Below are 18,613 nucleotides of genomic sequence, written 5' to 3' on the forward strand. Positions count from 1 at the left end.
CCCCAGTACTCTTTCCTGCCATGGCAGGGGGTCAGACTAGATGATCTGTTCAGGTCCCTTCCGACCCTAGAAACTATGAAACCTTCATTTTAATTCTGGGTTATCCCCTGATTTCCATAGTGGCTTTTGACAAGTCATTTCGCCTCTCTAACATGATTTTTCCATTTGTAAAATGTGAGTTTTTCTTTACTCTGTCAGGATGGTGAGAGGACTGATTCATTTTTATTTTGCAGGTTGAAGATGAAAGGTAGAACCAACTGAAGTTTATCTTTTCTGGTTCATAGGAAATTGCAATATTCTGAAATATTTTAATTCCATTTCAGAATAAAGCCAAGCAATGTATCTTGAAAAAATTCTAAAACAAAACATGTCCTGTAGATGCTGTGAGTTATTGACTGAAATTGACATTCAGTGCCATAGTTCTAATAGCAGTGGTGAAACTTGCAAGATTCACTTAGTGTCCGCTATGGTTTGGTTTTTAAGGTCTGTAGTTTCAGGGCAGCCCCACCCTGTGGACTGCTTAGAGTCAGGAACCAGATTCACAGACCAATTCTGGTAATGCTTTTCTGTTACTTATGTTTGTATTTTCAGGTGCTGATCTTGCCTTTCCAGCATCAGTCCATGACAACACAGTTTGCAGTAAAACATTTCAGATTCTTTACAAAAATGAGGAGGTTTCTGTGAATGATGTTATGATCTTCAAAGTTAAGATGCTGTTAGATGAAAAGAAGGTAATCTGTCATTCAAATGAAGAAAATTATTCAGATATTTCAGTGTCTTTAGGGATAATTTGCCTTGCTAAAAATAATGGACACGCGTCATGTTTTTATAACTCCTTTTCAGATTGAAGAATCCCTTAATGAAATGAATTTCCTTTTAACTTTAGATCTGCACTTCACAGATACAGATTATTCGTAAGTTTAAGTATAATACAGATATTCTTAGAGCACTACAATTCTTGATAACTACTCTTACATGGAGAATTTAAAACTATATCATACATAAAATACATATTGTTGTAGAATATTTGAGATATTCATTAGAAATTTGTTGGGGGTTAAAAAATCTAGGCAGTATAATTGTAGATTTCAGTTACAGATTTTAGGAGATTTTATTATTGTTTGCAAATTCATCCCAGTGTTTCCTAGTAGAGATGTAGATGATGTCTATACATTCCATAATGTTAAACCAGTATTTAGAGTCTTTTATTGTACAGTTTGTGATGCTGGTCTTCAGATGAACGTGTTTTAAATAATTTTAGTTGTTGTTGCATTCCTTATTTTATTACTTAAGTACAGTCACAATTTTTGAAGTAATTACACGTATTAGTTTGATTTTTTTTTTATTTTTTTTTTTAGGCCAGATGACTTGAGCATGCTGCAGCTAATTAGTAGCCGAACGTTAAAGTTGCACTTTAATATACACTGGGGCCTTCATCACTATGTCAATGTTATGTTTGATTACTTCCACCTCTCTGTCATATCTGTTATAGTCCATGCCTCTTTGGTTGCCCTACACCAGCCATTGATAAGGTAATAGCCCCTTAATACAATGCAGTGAAAATACTGGGTTTAGTTGTTGAGAATTTCAGAAAGAATTAAGCTTGTATGATGTATATTGTACTTTAAAAGATTTGGATGTCAAGTGTTTGTTTTTGCTTACACAAAAAGCTGGATGAGGTCTTGCATTCCAGTTTTGTTTTGCAGGAGAGAGATGGGGTCAGTAAACAAATGCTGTATAGCCCTTCAGCAGGATCTTAATTGACAGAGATTATAATGGCAGGCTTTATTTCTATTTGTATTTTCTATATATCCTAAATAAGAGTGATTCTTTTGTACTTGTTATGCACTCATATTTTGAACAGTCTCTGCCTCAAAGATCTTATAATCTGTTATCCATTGTTGTTTTCTCTCACAGTACAAAGGTCAGAATGGGAGGGAGAGATAGTGACTCATTCAAATTGACACAAATTTTTGACACGGCTTGGAACTGAACCTGCATTACTGAATTTCAGTGCAATATTTTGATCCAGAGGTTAAAAACATCTTCTGGCTGGGGGTAGCTGAATGACCCAGTTTTGGGTGGAGATGCCTGGGCATTAGGACCTGGCTGCTACTGCTGCTTCTCCCTGCCTCTCAGCTGCAGTGCAGTGCTGTGTGGTGTGGTGAAAGCTGCACTCCACTGGAGCAGCAGGTGGTATGTGCAGGAAGAATTCCCCCCTGCCTTACTCCTGGCCAATGTCTGTGGTGCAGGCAGAGAGAGGCTCTATGCCACCAAAGGCATGGCTCTGCAGCATGGATCCAAAAGGCTCCATGTTCTGTCTTCACATTCTGTTTCCAAAGCAACTACATCTCCTGTGCTTTTAATAACATGGCTCAGCTTTTGTACTTAATCAGAAACTAGCTCAAATCACTGTTGATGTTCATTTTATAGTTCTGTAAGAAGTTAAATATTATTTTAGCATCTTTGTGCTTGCTTTTGCAATACACCACTTTGTGTTACAGACTAGTAAGAGAAAGGGGACAGATGGTCGGGTAGTGGTGAGTAACTGGAAGGAGAAGAAACTTTCTCTTCTGCGTTGAAAACCAATTGCTGGTATGGTTGTTGGTCCAAGGATAAGGGAAGATGCCTGCAGTAGATGCTGTTAGTATACTTGCAGTTACTGCACTTGCTGTTCTTGGTGCACTACTCTTCTTTCTCGTGGTATTTGTCACTGTGATAAAAGCAGCAGCATCTGTAAATGCCACTTTCTCTGCCTTTCTTGAAAAGTAAATTAAATTGTTTGAGGAGTTTCATTTTCTGGTTTAAAATAAAAATACTCCACTGCTCATTCCTGCTTTTTTTTAAACATTAAGTTTCTAGGCTATAAGGTGCCGCCCTGCCATGCCTTCTGCCTAGCATGAGATTCATTAACTCTTTCTTAAATTCATCACTAAATAGTTTTCAGACTCCTTCCCTGGATCATCTTCTTGCAAATATAAAGTGAGGAGGGGAGAAATCTCAAAAAAGCATTGATTTTGTAACTTAATTGCTTTCCCAATAGCATATTTTTTTATGTTCCTCCCAGATTTTCTCATATGTTTAATGCCACCTCCCTCTCCTCTCTTAGAACTACTTCTGAGTAAGTCTTAGGCTGTATGCACATGTTCAGATTACTTTGAAGAATTCTCATGGGTTTTATTCCCCTGGCAGAAAAACTTGCTAGGAGACATCTGAACAGATATTCTAATGCTGAGCCCCTGAAGAGAAGAGAGCTTGCAGTGCTGATGCTGCATAGCCAGGGTGTCCCTGTGCTCACATCTTGGCATGCTCTGCAGGCTCCCTCAGTGTACCTGGTGACAGATGGCAGCAGTGCACAGGCTGTCTGGTTGGCTGACCTAGACTGCTTATAGTCAGCTTGTGTCTTCCTGCAGCACAATGTGGGGATTGTGAAGGGGGCATGTTCTGCTCCCTACTCGGCTGGAGTAGTAGAGTCCAGAAAGTGACACACAGCCTCCCTGGGAGGGAGGAATTGGGAGCAGAAGCAGAGATACTGGAGGACTGTGTTGTGGCTTCTCTAAGAAGGGTAAGTTGTAGAGACATTCCCTTTCTCAGGAGAAATTCTTCCAGGATCGATTTAACTCTAGTAGGCCCTGGGTTTTTTCGCCTCAGTTTGCTGTACGCATAATTACCCATCATTGGTTCTTAAAGCGGCAAGTGAATGAAGCTATTTAACTTTATCTCAACTTCATGTGAAAAGAGACACCAAACTTGGTATGAACTTTCCTGTGGCTTCAGCCATTCTTAGTGTAGTCCATCCAAAATTATTTTAAAATAATATGAGGATACAGTTTAGTTTAGTGTGTGCTTTTTGTAATACCTTTTTATAATTGCTGTTGGGAGTCTGACACAGCTCCAGTTCCTTCTACCCTCCCACCCCTTTCAGCCCAGGCCTTTCTCCCTCCCTGATCCAAATGTAACAAAAAGTAAAAAGTTCCAAAATAGTATGTCATTTCAAGAGGTTTCTGCCACATTGTTTGCCTATCACATGCCCCCAAATGAGGCATGCACCTTATTTTTGGAAGACAGAAAGTAGGGGGAAAAAAGATTTTTCTGAATTCATGCCTTACTGTACAGTACTGTACAGAAACATAGTGTCCAGGAAGTATGGCAGGATGAACTTCCTTGTGTGGCAAGGCAGCCATAAGACTAGGCCACAGACCCTTGCAAGAGCAGTACCAACCCTTAACTACTTTAAATACTTTAAAGCAGCTGTCCATTTTGGCATCCAAAAGCAAGCAGATACTGTACTTTATATTGCTCCCTGTTTCTATTCTAGCGAAACAAAAATTCAGCTTTCCTATCTAAGTCATACACCACAGTCATGGAAGACAGATTTTTTTTGGCAGGGTCAGGGGACACTGTGTGTGATATACAAGTAATTACAATATTTTGAAGTATTTCAGCTACTTTTGGAAGATTTTGAAGGACCTGTATGTTGGACAGCTGGCCCCTTAAACTGTTTCAGAGGCATTTGAAATGTTTCAATTAAGTGTCAAAGTGACACTCTTTGTATCATGTTCTCTTTCTTGCAACATCTCCTGTGGGAGAAACCTGAATCTTGTATCATATCTCACACTATTCCTTTAGGCTTCCCTGTGGTCTGGGTCATGACTTGATCCTTCAGCTAGGTCATATCCACATTCTCACTCACCTTTTCCATCCAATTTCAGCTTCCTAGTTGGGTTTTTAACAATCCTTGGCTTCTGAGGAAAGCACTCACTAGCTGGTCTATCCTTTTCAGGGCAGGACTCAACAGTTGCTCAATCTTTACTTATCCTTAGGGGGACTGGTAGGTGAAACCAAATCTACCAGCTCCTCTGGGTTTCAGCCCAGGGACTTTGCTTATAAACATCTGGTCAAGTATTTTGACACTGTTCCTACATGATGTATTCTACTCCCCTCTTCCCCTGTTTCTCATCTGTTTTATGTTCATCTCCCACCAATCAAGGTGTCTTGCCTCTCATAGGAGCAGTTTTTCTGCACTTCTCAGCTAGCCTCTTAAGGGCCTTCTCCCTTTTATGTCCAATACCCACTGCATGTCAAGGGCGGGGCTAGTTGAACAAAGATGGCCAGTCCCATGTATTTGCACTGTCAGGGATACCGAATAGCTTTTATTCTCACTGACTTTTTTTAAGAACATATGTGCTTTAAGAATTTCTGATACATATTTGCCAGAATAATTTATCAAAGTATTTATGCACTCATAATTGCATCCTTTCACTCTATTTATATGAAGTGCATATTTGTTTTTGCAGCTTTCCTCGCCCAGTGAAGACTACATGGTTGAATAGGAATGCACCAGCACAAAACAGAGACTCTGTAATTCCTTCCCTTGAAAGTGTGGTCTTTGGCAATAACTACACAAAACAGTTATCAGCAGATGTAAGAACATAATCTATCAGCATTTTTTTTGATGGACAAAATAAATATTTTATTGGGAAATGTCTTTTAAGAAATTGATAATAAAAGGGTGAACATTATGCCCTTTACTATGCATAGTGACATGGGTAAGGAGAACTCTTCCAAAAAGCTATGCTATATGTTTCAAGATTTCTTACATAGAAAGCTTAAATTATTTAGTTCATAACTTTGCTGGGGTGTGATCTCTTGAGAAAATTGCAGAAAGACTGATAAGAATTAGTAAAGGGTAGGGAAGGATTTAGAGATCTAACATCTTAAAATTTTTCTGTTAATGCAAGATTTTTGTCTGAAAATAATATTTGCATGAATCCTTTTTTAGGGCTGCAGTTTTGTGATTGCAGAGTCTTTCCTGAATCATGCCTACAATTTCCACTATACACTTTGTGCCAGTTTGCTACTTGCATTCAAAGGGTTGCATAGGTATTTCATCATGATAACAAAGGAGCTCCCTTCCTCTCACCGAATTGAACTGGGTATGTCAAATATAATAAAATAAGTTGCTTTTATTTTCTGCCCTATTGCTGTGCTCCTTAGAAGAGCCCATCTGAGACTGAAATATAATTCATCTTATGCCACCTACATATTGTACATCTGTTTACTGCTGGAACTGAAATAAATTGTTTATTAATAGTCCAAGATTTTTTTTTTTTAAGTACACTTACTACAGCTTAACAAGCTGACTTGTGCCCTTTTGTAAATTATTTTTTATAGCTCTTAATTTTAAGGTTTTTCTCAAATCAGTGTATCGGATAGTGAGAACATTTGAAATAATTTCTTAATCTAAACAAAAAACTACAATCATCTGTATGCTGTAAGGAAATGTGATAGTGTATAGTAAATTTTAAATTTTTTAACCTGAATTTTCTAACACAATTTGAGAAGAACACTATGGTAAAAAAATTGGAAATTTAAGACATATAGAGAAGAAATAGCTTTTAATTCAATTGTTTGTTATAAATTCTTAAATTGACCTATTCAAACTGAATTCCTACCCTGTGTTCAGCATCAGGCTAGTATGGTTAAGGCATGCCAGCTTCAACAGTCAGCAGCACACAGAGTAACATGGCTAGCATTATATCCTTCTTGCCTTGACACTAGCTCAGATGACTAGGTATTCATTTACATCTGGGTCAACTGGGGGCAGCTGCAGCATGAGTCCAAAGCAGGGCCTCCAGCTATTACAGTTTGCCTCAACTGCTCAGGCACCATGTCTCAGAAAGTTGACCAATTACCGTATTTACCCAAAGCCAAGTGACCCTACAATAATTAAGATTCTAGACATGAAAGATTTATCAGTGTTATAATTTTCCATGTGTCAAATCTAACTATTGGAGGGTCATCTTAAATGCTTCCCCCCACCGCTGCATTGAGATGAGCAGTGATGAGGGGACAGATAGCAGGGAAGTCAAATGGCCCGACTTTTGCCTCCTGCTGTTTGTCCCCTGTCACCACTTACCTTCCTGTGTCTGACCCTCCTGTGGTATCTGCACTACTGTTGCCTTCTCCTCCAGTACTTCCTCCCCGCACCTCTGCCTCCTGCTGCTGCCTCTTCCCCCTACCATGTGCTCCTCCTCTGCCACCGCCTCCCCACCACCACCACCTCTGCTGCCACTGCTTGTGTTCTGCTACTGCCATCTGCTCCCCACTGCATCTTCTTCCCCCTCCAGTTCCCTCCACCACTGCTTACCCTCCACTTCCATTCCCACCTCCAGCCCTGCTCTTATATGGGCATGGAACAAATGGTTGTTCTAGCCCTGGGCTGGAGCAGAGCTGCTAGTAGAGAGCGTAAGCAACAACTTGGGGGAGGGAGGAGAGCAGAGGTGGGGAGAGGCAGCTCTTGCGGCTCTAACCTGAATCTGGGTAGTGACTGGAGTCGGAGCTGTAGCAGCCAGCTGCTCTCCTCACCACCTTGTACTTAAATTCAAAAGGAAGGGTTTTCCCCCTTACGTTAAATGGGGAAAAAACCCATCTTGGATTTGAGTAAAAATGGTAATATTAATTACCTGAGACTTCTGAAAAACAGTCTGAATATTCTATGGTTAAATTGTGTAAAACTTTACAGTAATTTAAGTAAGATTAATTTTGAAAGCATCTGTTTCCTTAGCATGATGAAACCATCATAGAATATTCTATAATTAGAAATATATACAAAGGGATGGTAGATGTATTCTATTGACTATATAGAACTTCTTACTGGAGCTTGAATCAGCAACCTTTCACAGGTGTTGCTTTGAAAATTATTGTAAGAAAATGTTTTAATAAAATGCAGGAATGTTATTTAAGTCTATTCTGAGGTGTGATGTTCTCAAGAGCCATTATGTTTTTTTAATCCAGGGCATTGTTTTTCATCCAGGAAAATTTAAAGATTTCTTTTCTTTTAAAGTAAAGAAATCTTTTGAAATGCATTGTAGTTTGTCAGTAGATTTTGCCAGTTGTAGTAATTTTGCCTCTTAACTTAGGAAAATAATCAATATGAATTTGTCATATAAAACTATTGGCAACATTTTAAAAGTGTAAGTGATCCGCTGAAGGAATACCCCAGAATTAATAAATTTGATATAGTGTTCTTTTTTTTTTTTTCTGGTTAAACTGTTTGCTTACAACAGTACTTGTAGCACCAGAATCTGAGGCTTTCTGTTCACCGGAGGCAACTAATAATGCTTATAGCTACATTATTATAAAGCAAAATATACACAATAAAAACAGAGAGAACACTATTTACAGACATATAATACAACCATATTGTATTCTCCAAAACCCACTAAAGCCAATGGAAAAATTCCCTTGGATCTCATTGGGCTTCTCTTAGACCATGGTTGGCAGCCTTTTGCTGGCACAGGCGGAAGGTTTATAATACCACCAGGGCTGTGGACTATGTATCTTCCTCCTCCCTGCACCAGCCAGTCAGCTGCCAGATTTCTGGTCACTCTGCAGCAGGGGTAAACAGAGGGAAGCAACAGACTCCTCAGAAGAGGGCAGTGCTGTGGAGTGGAGGGGTGGCACAGCACAGCTCCATGAAACTGATCCCCTGTCTCAGATCGCACCTCTGTAGGCTGGATCAGACATCTTCGCTGGCTGGCTTTGGCCCACGTGCTGTATGTTGCTGACACCAGATTTAGAGAAATAGCTCTTTAATCAGCATCTTTAACTACATTGAGATAATGCAAATTAGAACAGAAATGGTAAAAATAATTATATTTCATTATTTGAAAATTCATTTTTGTACTATATATAGTATATATTTATTGCTTACACTTTGTTTTACTTTTTTTCTAAATCTTTTCAATACAGTTTGCTAATATCTTTTGTTTTCTCATTTATGGATTTTTTCAGTTATTTCAGTTAAATACTCTATCTGGAATGTGTATGTGACAAGTGACTAATACTTTTGATATAGTTACTAACAGTGCTAATATTGCTTTTTTTCTCATGGAAAATAACCAGTACTGATAGGTAAGAACTAAAAATGATTTTCTTTTAAATGGAGCAGTAGATACACAGTCAGATATTTGTATTTCTACAAATATCCCAAAATAAGGAATACTGGATTTGCACCAAACTGCACATTATTTTTGTCACTAAATATTACTATTTGCCTTCAGTTTTTACACAGTATAATTTATTCTATATCTGAGATTGAAACAGACATTTGGGGAAAAATTCTCAAATTCTTTTAAAATCTCAGAAAAAGAATCGCTAGACTTTGATTTAAATTAAATGTCTTTATCTTTTTTATTTCATTTCTTTCGCTTACTTCTATGATGTACATTTTTATTCGTGTAAAAATGTCCATATATTTATAAAAATATAGTGACTTCACAACATAATGCACAAAATACTGTTGAACATCTTAAATAAGTTTGTTTATTAGTATTTGAGCAATGTTGGTTTAAAAAACAAATTAGAAAATTTCTCAAGCAGATGTTAATGTACATCATGAATAACTAAGCTAGAAACTTTACTAAAATCTTTGCTTCAGTGTTTTGATTTAATTGCACTAATTACTAGGCTAGCAATAAGCTTTCTTACTAACTTTAAGGCAAATAATAACAAAGCACAGATGGAAAAAGAGTGTAGTAACTAGTCATGTGTATGCAATCCCTATAACTAGCCAAGGCCAGCATGCAGGTCCTTTATGAACGCCTTCTCAGAAGAAAATATCTACGAACCCAGAGAGACGCCTATCTAGGTATGTTTTTAAAGCAGGTGATATAACCCCTTAGCATTTTATTATTAGTACAGAGTAATTTTGCTTTATGTTTAAACAGTAGCAGAAACTATAAGTATCATATTCGGCTCTGATGCAAGTATATGAAATTCTGGTGAAATCAGTGGAGTTGAGCATACTTGTGGCTGGGTTGAATCTAGATGTAATGACTGGTTTAGTGACTTTTTGTCTTGTCTAACAGAAATGACTGAAAGGTTTAAATGGTTACAGTTGGAATCATGTAGCTGGCTAAAATGAAATTAATTGGTACAACTTTAAATTTCTAAATGACAAGGCTCATGTGTTTCTCTCTGATGAGTCTTTTATATCTTCACTGGAACCTCAAAACTCATTTTTCCTACTTCTAAACAAAGCACACTCAAGACCTAAATTGTAGCACTTCCTATTTAAATGGATAGTCTCCCCTTTTGGAAACTGCCAGCAGTGCTTCTTAATTGGCCAGAGAATGTTGTTATAATGCTAAACAGACTTCGATGGGGAGAGCCAAACTGGTGCACAGATCATACCCAGGTCTATTACATGGTAGTGCAAAGAATTCTTAGGGTATCAGCCAAATGAAACATAATGGCGTTTTTCTGGTTATTTTTATGTTTATTTCTTACTGTTTTTAAAAACAGAACCACCATAATTGCATCAAGTAAAATAGCAAGATAAAACTTACTGATAAAGAATGCTTTATTTACTGAGATGATTGACGTTACCTTTGATGAATTAAATTATAGCAGTAATATAATTTGTAAACTTTTCCATTGATGCACTTTTTTCTCAGAGGATTGGCTATTGTATAAAGTGAGTCCCGATGGCAGTTCCACATGTAGGGTAAACTTATTGAGTATGATAAATAAACCCTATAGATTTTTTACCTCAATCGAGATTGAATATGTGTGTCCATACACAGAATTAAAAATGTCTATGTGAATTTTGCCACTTTTTTCAGAATAATTCTCTTTAGCATTTATTTAGCCAAAAGAAATATATGATTTTAAAAAATGCTGTTTTTACTAGTTTCTGACAACTTTATGCATTTCTACAAATTGAAAGCATGGTTTCTCAAAAGGTAAATAAACTTTTAGTTACATGGACTAGACAATTTGTTGTTGTTTGCAAGATCTAATTAAAATGATGTGATTATTTTTAACTAGATATTTACCCAGTACTTGAAGATAAATTGGGTAAATACATTGTTACCCTGAAAATATGTTGTTCTTAAGTATAGCCTATAATTCTTTCTACAAGATACTTTAAGGTTTGTTGTATTGACTTCTATGTTTCCATGAGATAATGTATTTTCTCATTTTTCCTTGATTTGTATGATGATTCAGTGATTCAGAAAATGGAATTAAATCAGGGGTGTCAAACTCATCTGGCCCAGCAGTCTGGATGAGGTCATTGGGCTGGTCTGATTGCCAGACTGGGACCACACACTGGAGCTAGCACCTAGGGCTGGTTTGGCCTCATATAGTGTACACTCCTTGCCAGCCCGTTCCTCCTGCAGTGCATGCATCTGGTCCAGACATCAGGCATGCAGAGCTGGTGTGACACATGGGCTGGGCCCAGTGTCCCATGCCACACAGAGGGTTCAGGGTGTGGGCTGCATGTGGCACTCTGCTAGACCAGCCCTGTGTACTAGCTGTGGTGTGGCCTAGTCCAGACTGGCCCCAGAGCCAGAGCTCAGGGCCTGTCTGGCACAGGCAGTGCAAGCAGTGCCCGCCCTGGACTGAGTCCCTGTGCTGCATGCAGTGCTTGTGACACCAGGTCCAACCTGCATGCCCGACTGGTTCTGCACACCTCATGTGGCACATGGGGCTGGTCTGAGACTCATGACCCAGATCTTAAGGCTTTATAGACTGAATCTAGCTTGCAGGCTAGATGTTTAACACCCCTGAATTAAACCATGCAGACTGGATACAAACATGAATTTAGACTTACTCATGAGAGGTGAGGTGAGTGAAGATGGCAGAACAAGTAATGTTTGTCTAGATTGGTTCCTTTTTTTCTGGTATTCCATTTTTTTGTAATACAGTATAATGAATATTGAGAGTAAGTGGGGAAATAAATTATCTTGTGTCAATATAAATCATTAGGACTACTGAGAATGCTTCAATCCAAAGATGTACACAAATCTTATTCCAAAGATATTCATATTGACTTCTAACAAGATAACTCCTAATGCCCCAATGAGAATAAGTGTAGAAGAATACAGCACATCAGAATTTACAAAAAACAGAAATTTATTTTCATAAATGTCATACACATTTTGGAGCCTGATTTGAGCTGCTGTGTCACAAAACTGACACATTGATGATAATGGACTGGTCTTTTTGAAAAAAAATGTATTTCTTAAGTATGAAGAACTAAAACAACAAATTTTGTTCATTTTTCTTTTAACAGCAATTTATTTAACACCATATTTCTTACTAGAGTACTCTTTAAACTTTAAAACATTTTAAATAATGGGAAGATCCAGTTATTTTGTTAAATGGTCTTAGAATTTAGTGGTGAACTTATTTTATTTAAGTAGATCCTGTACCATTCTCATCATTTTTCAGTACTTAGCATGATCTAACTCTACCAGCATCCCCTGAATTCCTTTAGAAGGAAAAAAATAACAACTGTCACCTGATATTACATAATATTATCGGTTATTTTAGTTTGGCAGATACTGTAAGAAATAGTTTTATAATATATATTTAAAGTATGTGAGCTCATTTTCAGTGAGGCCGACTCCCGAATTAATTAGGCATTTCTGAACATTAGGCATTTCTGAACATTTTATACAAAACGTTTGTTTTTAAATATTCAAAGTTTGTAAATGCATATGAGATATATGTGTATATATATTTAAAATCTTTAGAAAAGCCACAAAATACAAATACAATTTTATATACACTTTTAAAATATGCCAACTAATTTATGAAATTAAGCTACTGATATCAAAACATTTGAGTCTAGAAATGGTCTATAATTGAGAAAAATAAAAATTTTATAGAGTTTATTTAACTACTTTGCACCATAATAGCATTAGGCATACAAACAGCCTTGTTGACTTCAGAAGGACCACTTCATTGTTTAACATTCTTGTATTTATACTTTTTCATTTAAAGCCTGCTTATTTTCTGAAATAAGAAATGTAATCAGTCCTTAGTCCTGGATTCTATAGTTTTATCCATCAGGATGGAGGTCTGCTGAAGTTCTGCAGTTGTCCAGGAACACACACATTTGTATTATTGTGGTTTTTGTATTTGTAGCAGAGCACTAGGGTGCTTGCTACTAGTAATAGTAATAAGGACAGCTGCCAATCAACAGGGCAGCACAGGTGAGGGTTGCCGGGGCAACTAATGTGGGTCAGCTGGCTAGAAGGGGGCAGGGCCTGGCCTTTATAAGTAACCAGGCTGAGGCCAGAGCCAGTTCCTTTCTGGCAGCCGCAGGAGCAGGAGCTCTGCAGAAGAGCCCAGCAGAGCAGAGACGAGCAGTGCAGCCTGAGCACCTAAGGGCCCGCAGCATGGTGAGGGCAGAGAAAATCCTGGTGGAGATGCCTTTGCAAGAGGGCCAGTTTGGGCCTGGAACCTTATGTTATAGCTGGTAGGCCTATTTTGAGTTAGAGCCGGTTGGCTAGTAGTTTGCTTTGTGGTAGGGCTATATGTGCGAAAACCGGAGGACCGGGTGAGGCTGTAAGGGTGTGAGGAGGCCTCACGGGAGCTCCCCAATAATTCGGGGGTTCCTGGTGCCCAGTAAGGGCACAGCAAGCGGTGCCAGGGAGGCACAGTGATTGGTGCTGGAGCTGGCACTATGGGTAAGCGCCAGAGAGAGGCGCGACGTTGTGGGGTGTTGTGACCGGGGGCGGTATTTTGCCCAGTAGGGCGTACGACCCAGGAGAAGGGTCAGGGGCCAGGCACGGCTACGGGCCACCTGAGCCTCAAGCGCGGGAAGCGCGCGAGCTAGGCCCGAGAAGGCGGGTCTGGGGCCAGGTAAGGCTAAGGCCGCCTGAGCCCCAACCACGGGAAGCCCCGAGTGCAGGCGAGAAGCGCGGGCAGCGCGGTATAGGCCCCAGAGAGGGCAGGCATACGGGAACAGAAGCCTGGGCGAGCGTGCGGTAAGAGTCTGGGAGAGAGGCTGGCACGCGAGAACAAGCCCGGCAGGCAGGATAAAATAAGAGGCTCCAGGGTGAGCGACTAGCACCCTACTGACACTAAGTCCCGGAGAAGGGCGAGTGCGCGGTAGAAGTCCCGGAGAGGGGCAGGTGCGCGAGAGTAAGCCTGGAGAGGGGCGGATGTGTGGATAGGGGCCTGACTGATAGGAGCTCGACAGAGTCGAGCGCATGTCTAGAGGCCTGGAAAGGGCGAGAGGGTGGATAGAAGCCCGGGAGGGGCGAGTATATTGGGCGCACGTACGGAGAAACCCCAGAGAGAGGGAGTGCGCGTATCGAGAGACCCCAGGTAGGGGCAAGCGTATGACACGAGAACGTCCGGTACAGCTGCGAGGCTTGGGGCGTGCTAAAGGGGAGGTTGGAGGCACACTGAGTCACCCAATACGGAACGGGGAATAGTTCCAGCATAAAACTGTGTACTAGGGGATCAAAGGCAGCCTCCTATAGAGAACCAGATATCATCAAAGACGTGGCGGGCGAGACAGAGGGTGCTGAGTCGCCCTACTTGGCACGGTAGGGGCGCCAGAGGGATCACGGCTGCCCCTGCGCCCTGCCCCGTGACAGTATTAATTTAAAATTTGAACAATCATTCTTATATAATAAAGAGCTTAGGCTGTCCGTCTGTCCATAACGTTCTTGAAGCACTCTGATTGGTTAGTGAAACAACCAATCAGAACGTGGAGCACTGCCATGACCGGGGGGAAGGGGATGAGGCCAGCTGGCTTTGCTTCCCTGCTCCAACCATGTCATCGTGACAGCACTCTGCCGCCTCCGAGGAGCAAAGCTGGGGGGAGAGCAATGCCAGCGGCACTGGAGGCGGTGGCGGCGTGGGGTGCTGGCGGAGGGGGCGGTGGGGCAAGCTCCCCCACCCCTGCGAAGCAACAGATGTGTGGGTTGGTGGGTGGCGGCACTTTGTCCCTGCCTGCCCCCCCCTTCCCTCCCCCCCAGTCATTCTTGATGGGCAATTCGCTAGTTAAAGTAGAAATGTCAGTTTAATTCTGTTATGTGGCTTTACTTTAAAGCGACACCATCAATTTAAAAATCATGCTTTTGTCTAAAGCCATTGTTTAAAATAACATCTAAACTTATTAATAGTGTATGTTGTATTTTTTCTTCTTTAAAATTTTTTTTGTGTACACTTGACCATACATCATGCATAGTTTACCTCTGTAGAGTCTATTATGCATTTGCCATGGTTTTTCTCTTTTTTTAACATAAATGAAAAAGTTGAAATAGGGTTTAAAATAGGCAAGTGTAATTATAAATTGAACTTAAATGTCACAGGAAATAAGTGTTTAATGTAATCAGTTAAAACTTTTTACTTGAGTTTTGAAATTTATTATATTTCAAGTTGATGGTGGCTCTTTAAGCAGCATCAAACTGTCTTTGACAGTGTTGTTTAATGGGAGAAGGTTGTTTGCTTGAAAAACATAGTTTTTAATATGGTAAAATTTTGTTAATTTCAAGCTTATGTACTCTAATTTTTCCAGAGAACATAGATGTAGAAGCTCGCCTAACAGACCTATGTGAAGAAGTAAAGGTATTTACTGTCCTTCATTTAAAATAAATGTAAAATAATTGTAAGAAACAGGAGTCTGTTGCCAATATTTCAGATACTGCATTAGAGAAAAAAGACTGCTAGGGGTCATTCCCAGTATTTTACGTTGCTACGATTTCTCTCAGATATTCCTCATTCTAAGACATGACACTTATTTTACTCTCCACACACGTGTTGGTCCGTTCATTGTTGAAACTTCTTTGTATTTGAAAAAGATGTTTATGCTATAAAACTGAAATTATAGGAGGGATCAGTATTTACACTAAAGGGATGAATCCCATAATTAAGCTGTTCTCAAGTGCCTCTTGGTAGGTTGAGAGTGATGGTTCCCAGTGATGTTTGAAATGTGGAAGGTAGTTGAATTGTAATTCATTCTAATATTTCTTTTCCTCCGGTTAGACTGTTTAGTGCTAAACTGTCAAATCTTGGATCGCTCTTTTCTCCTAAACTGTATTCCCCTCCTACAAATCTTTCTCTGTCTAGAATTCTAACTTATTAAAAACAAAACAGACATTCACTACTTTCTTTTCTGTTTTAATTTCCTCTTCATGTTTGATGATGATTTCCTTCTACTGCCACCGCTCCTGCAATTTACTTAACTTTCCTTATTGTAACTAAATACTTGACAGTGGTTTCGGACGTTCCTGAAGAGGTGAACTAATTGTAAACTATCATATATAAGGAGCTAATCTAGATCCCGATTCCTGATCATGGTTTCCCTCCCATGTAGCCTGTTCCCTTCTTCCTCTGCTGGTCCCACAGTTAAAAAGACTGTGTTGTGAAATAATGCTTTTCTGTTCCGTGCAAATGTCATTTGTGTCTCTGACCATTTTGAGTGTTCTCTCCCTCTTTTTTTCCTCCCTACATCTCCCAGTCCCTCAGGCTCTGTGGTTTTTAAGACCCAGACTCCATTTTTTCCCCCTTTGTGATTAGAGATTTTCTATTTTTCTGACCTCAGGCCTTTGCAGAGAAGCTGCAGAAAACTGTTTTAACCTATGTAGATGTCCCAAGTTACTTTGATTTCAATAGGAGTCTTCAAGGTTCAATCATTCTCCCTTATCCCTAACCTGCAATATAGGCAGATCAGCTCAGGCAGCATATGGCTTACCCCAGTATACACCAAGGCATTTGCTGGTACAGCACTTTCAGCTAAAATGTATAAGCTGTAAACAGATAGATTTTCCAAGTCACCATATATTCCATTTTTCTTTCTGAAAAAGACCCAGTTCTATCCTGTCTGCCTCTCTATTTGCTGTCCTGTCAGATCCTGCTCTTTTGTCTTCAGCATTCTATGACATAACTCTTTATTCAGTCTCCTTAGATTTATTTTGTAACTCTGTCTTTATGTCTTCTGGCTTGGTTTCTGCTTTCTTTATTCCATTGAAACTGGCCTTAACAAGTAAATTGTTCTCCGTTAGCAAAGCTTAAAAGAGAAAGTTTCTGAATTTTTTCATAATGCAGACCAACTCCCTGTTCTTCAAAAATACATACCTTATTTATTTGTATCTAAGATTACATTTTTATTTCTTCCAGTTAGCACAGGGGAAAGAAGCCCTTTGTCTTAGATTCACGTACAGAGTGGCATTTAGGGTTGGGAGAAGGGGCAGGCAGCTGCTATAACTTTGACTCTGGCCCTGAGCCTGGATCAGGGCCATAGTCAGACCTTCCTCAGCTGCCCTCTACTTGCCCTCCTCAGCTTCTGTTCCACTTCCTCCCCCCTTTACTCTCAGGCACAGTTTGGCTCTGGCATGGGCTGGATTCTTTCCCAAATACAGAGTACCTGGAAACTATGTACCATGCCCAGCTAGTGCTGACACGGCTGCATGGCCTCTGCCTGCCCAGTCAGCAGTGCCAAGATGGCTCCATGGTCGGCAGGGGCTGCACTTCTACTTCACAGATTTCATAGACATTTGGGCTGGAAGGGACCCCGGCGGATCACGGAGTCCAGCCCCCTGCCCCAGGGGCAGGAAGTCAGCAGGGATCATAGGATCCCAGCAAGATAAGCATGCAGATGTGTCTTGAAGGCATTCAGAGTGGGTGCTTGAACCGCCTCCGGTGGCAGTCTATTCCAAACCTTGGAGGCTTGGACAGTAAAAAAGTTCTTTCTTATGTCCAGCCTGAATTGGTCACGGCAGAGTTTGTGACCATTTGATCTTGTCATCTCTTGGGGTGCTCTGGTGAACAGACGTTCCTCCAGATCCTAATGAGCACCCCTGATAAACTGTGCTCTGGGGGGGAGGGGCAGGGATTGGGGAGCAGGTGGGAAGAGGCAGACATTGTGGGGAAAGGCAGGGGAGGGGCAGAGATTATGGGGAGCTGGGAGTGGGGGTGTGCCAGTGGTGGGGTGGGGTGGGAGACAGAAGGCTGAAAGGAAAAGGGGAGGGCCAGAGGGCAAGGGGGTCATCTGACTACCACTAGCCACTGCTTTTCCTTCTGTATCAGTGGGGGAAAGGTGACAGCCCTCCAATAATTAGATTTTATACCTGGAAAATTATAACAAATTTATACATTTTCCACATATAGGACCTAATTAATGGGGGGGGGTCTTCTTAAATTAAGGGTCAACTTGGATTTGAGTAAATATGGTAGGTCGTTGTCTTTTTCAATTTCAGTAGTAAAATGTGGCAATTACTGTATGTTCTGTACACAGAAAATACAGTAATACAGCTGAAATACAGAATTTTTTCTGTAATACAGTTGACTCATCCTCCCTTTCCTGCTTAACTAAAAGCTGCAGCTCCTTCTGAAGACTAGTCTCCATGGATGGATCTGTGATTTGAAAAGGGCTGAGAAATCTCCATTGTTGTGAAATAAGGACACTTTTTAAATGAGTATGAAAGCATATGGTGTAATTCAGTGGTGTCCAACCTGTGGGCTGGATCTGACCTGCGACACCATCATCCTGGCTATAAGTTCCCCACAGGTCTAGAAAATTGGTGGCAAGGAGCTGTAGCAGCATTAATTGCTCCCAGAGCTGTGGTAATTAATATTGCCACTGTGTCCCTAACACCAAATATTGAGACTTGTGGGGAGCCCTGTGGTCTAAAAGTCACACTATGGCCAGATTGTGCTTGTGGATTGATCCTTCACTGGATCCAGCACATGGACTGGCCCCATGCCACTTGTTCAGCCAAAAGGCCTGGATTGGTTGAGCACCAGTAGTGTAGTGGAATATGTAGATATTTATTTTGGGGAAAGCAAACCAAAGAGACCATCC

At 40.4% G+C, this 18,613-nt stretch overlaps 1 protein-coding gene across 4 annotated transcripts in view; it reads left to right on the forward strand.

The window, feature by feature from the left end:
* Positions 1 to 18,613, forward strand: part of FAM135A (family with sequence similarity 135 member A) — a 141,883-nt gene that overhangs the window by 69,364 nt on the left and 53,906 nt on the right. For 2 of the 4 annotated variants that reach the window (XM_019537608.1, XM_019537612.1), the window contains exons 5-11: positions 592 to 731; positions 844 to 914; positions 1,359 to 1,532; positions 5,298 to 5,424; positions 5,783 to 5,936; positions 9,575 to 9,652; positions 15,329 to 15,378. In XM_019537608.1, coding sequence (XP_019393153.1) covers positions 592 to 731; positions 844 to 914; positions 1,359 to 1,532; positions 5,298 to 5,424; positions 5,783 to 5,936; positions 9,575 to 9,652; positions 15,329 to 15,378 — 794 coding nt within the window. The remainder of the gene's footprint in view (positions 1 to 591; positions 732 to 843; positions 915 to 1,358; positions 1,533 to 5,297; positions 5,425 to 5,782; positions 5,937 to 9,574; positions 9,653 to 15,328; positions 15,379 to 18,613) is intronic. The other 2 variants (XM_019537609.1, XM_019537610.1) reach the window with 2 other exon arrangements.

The sequence above is a fragment of the Crocodylus porosus genome, unplaced genomic scaffold (assembly GCF_001723895.1).
Source record: "Crocodylus porosus isolate Cpor-Errol unplaced genomic scaffold, CroPor_comp1, whole genome shotgun sequence".
Taxonomy (NCBI): domain Eukaryota; kingdom Metazoa; phylum Chordata; order Crocodylia; family Crocodylidae; genus Crocodylus; species Crocodylus porosus.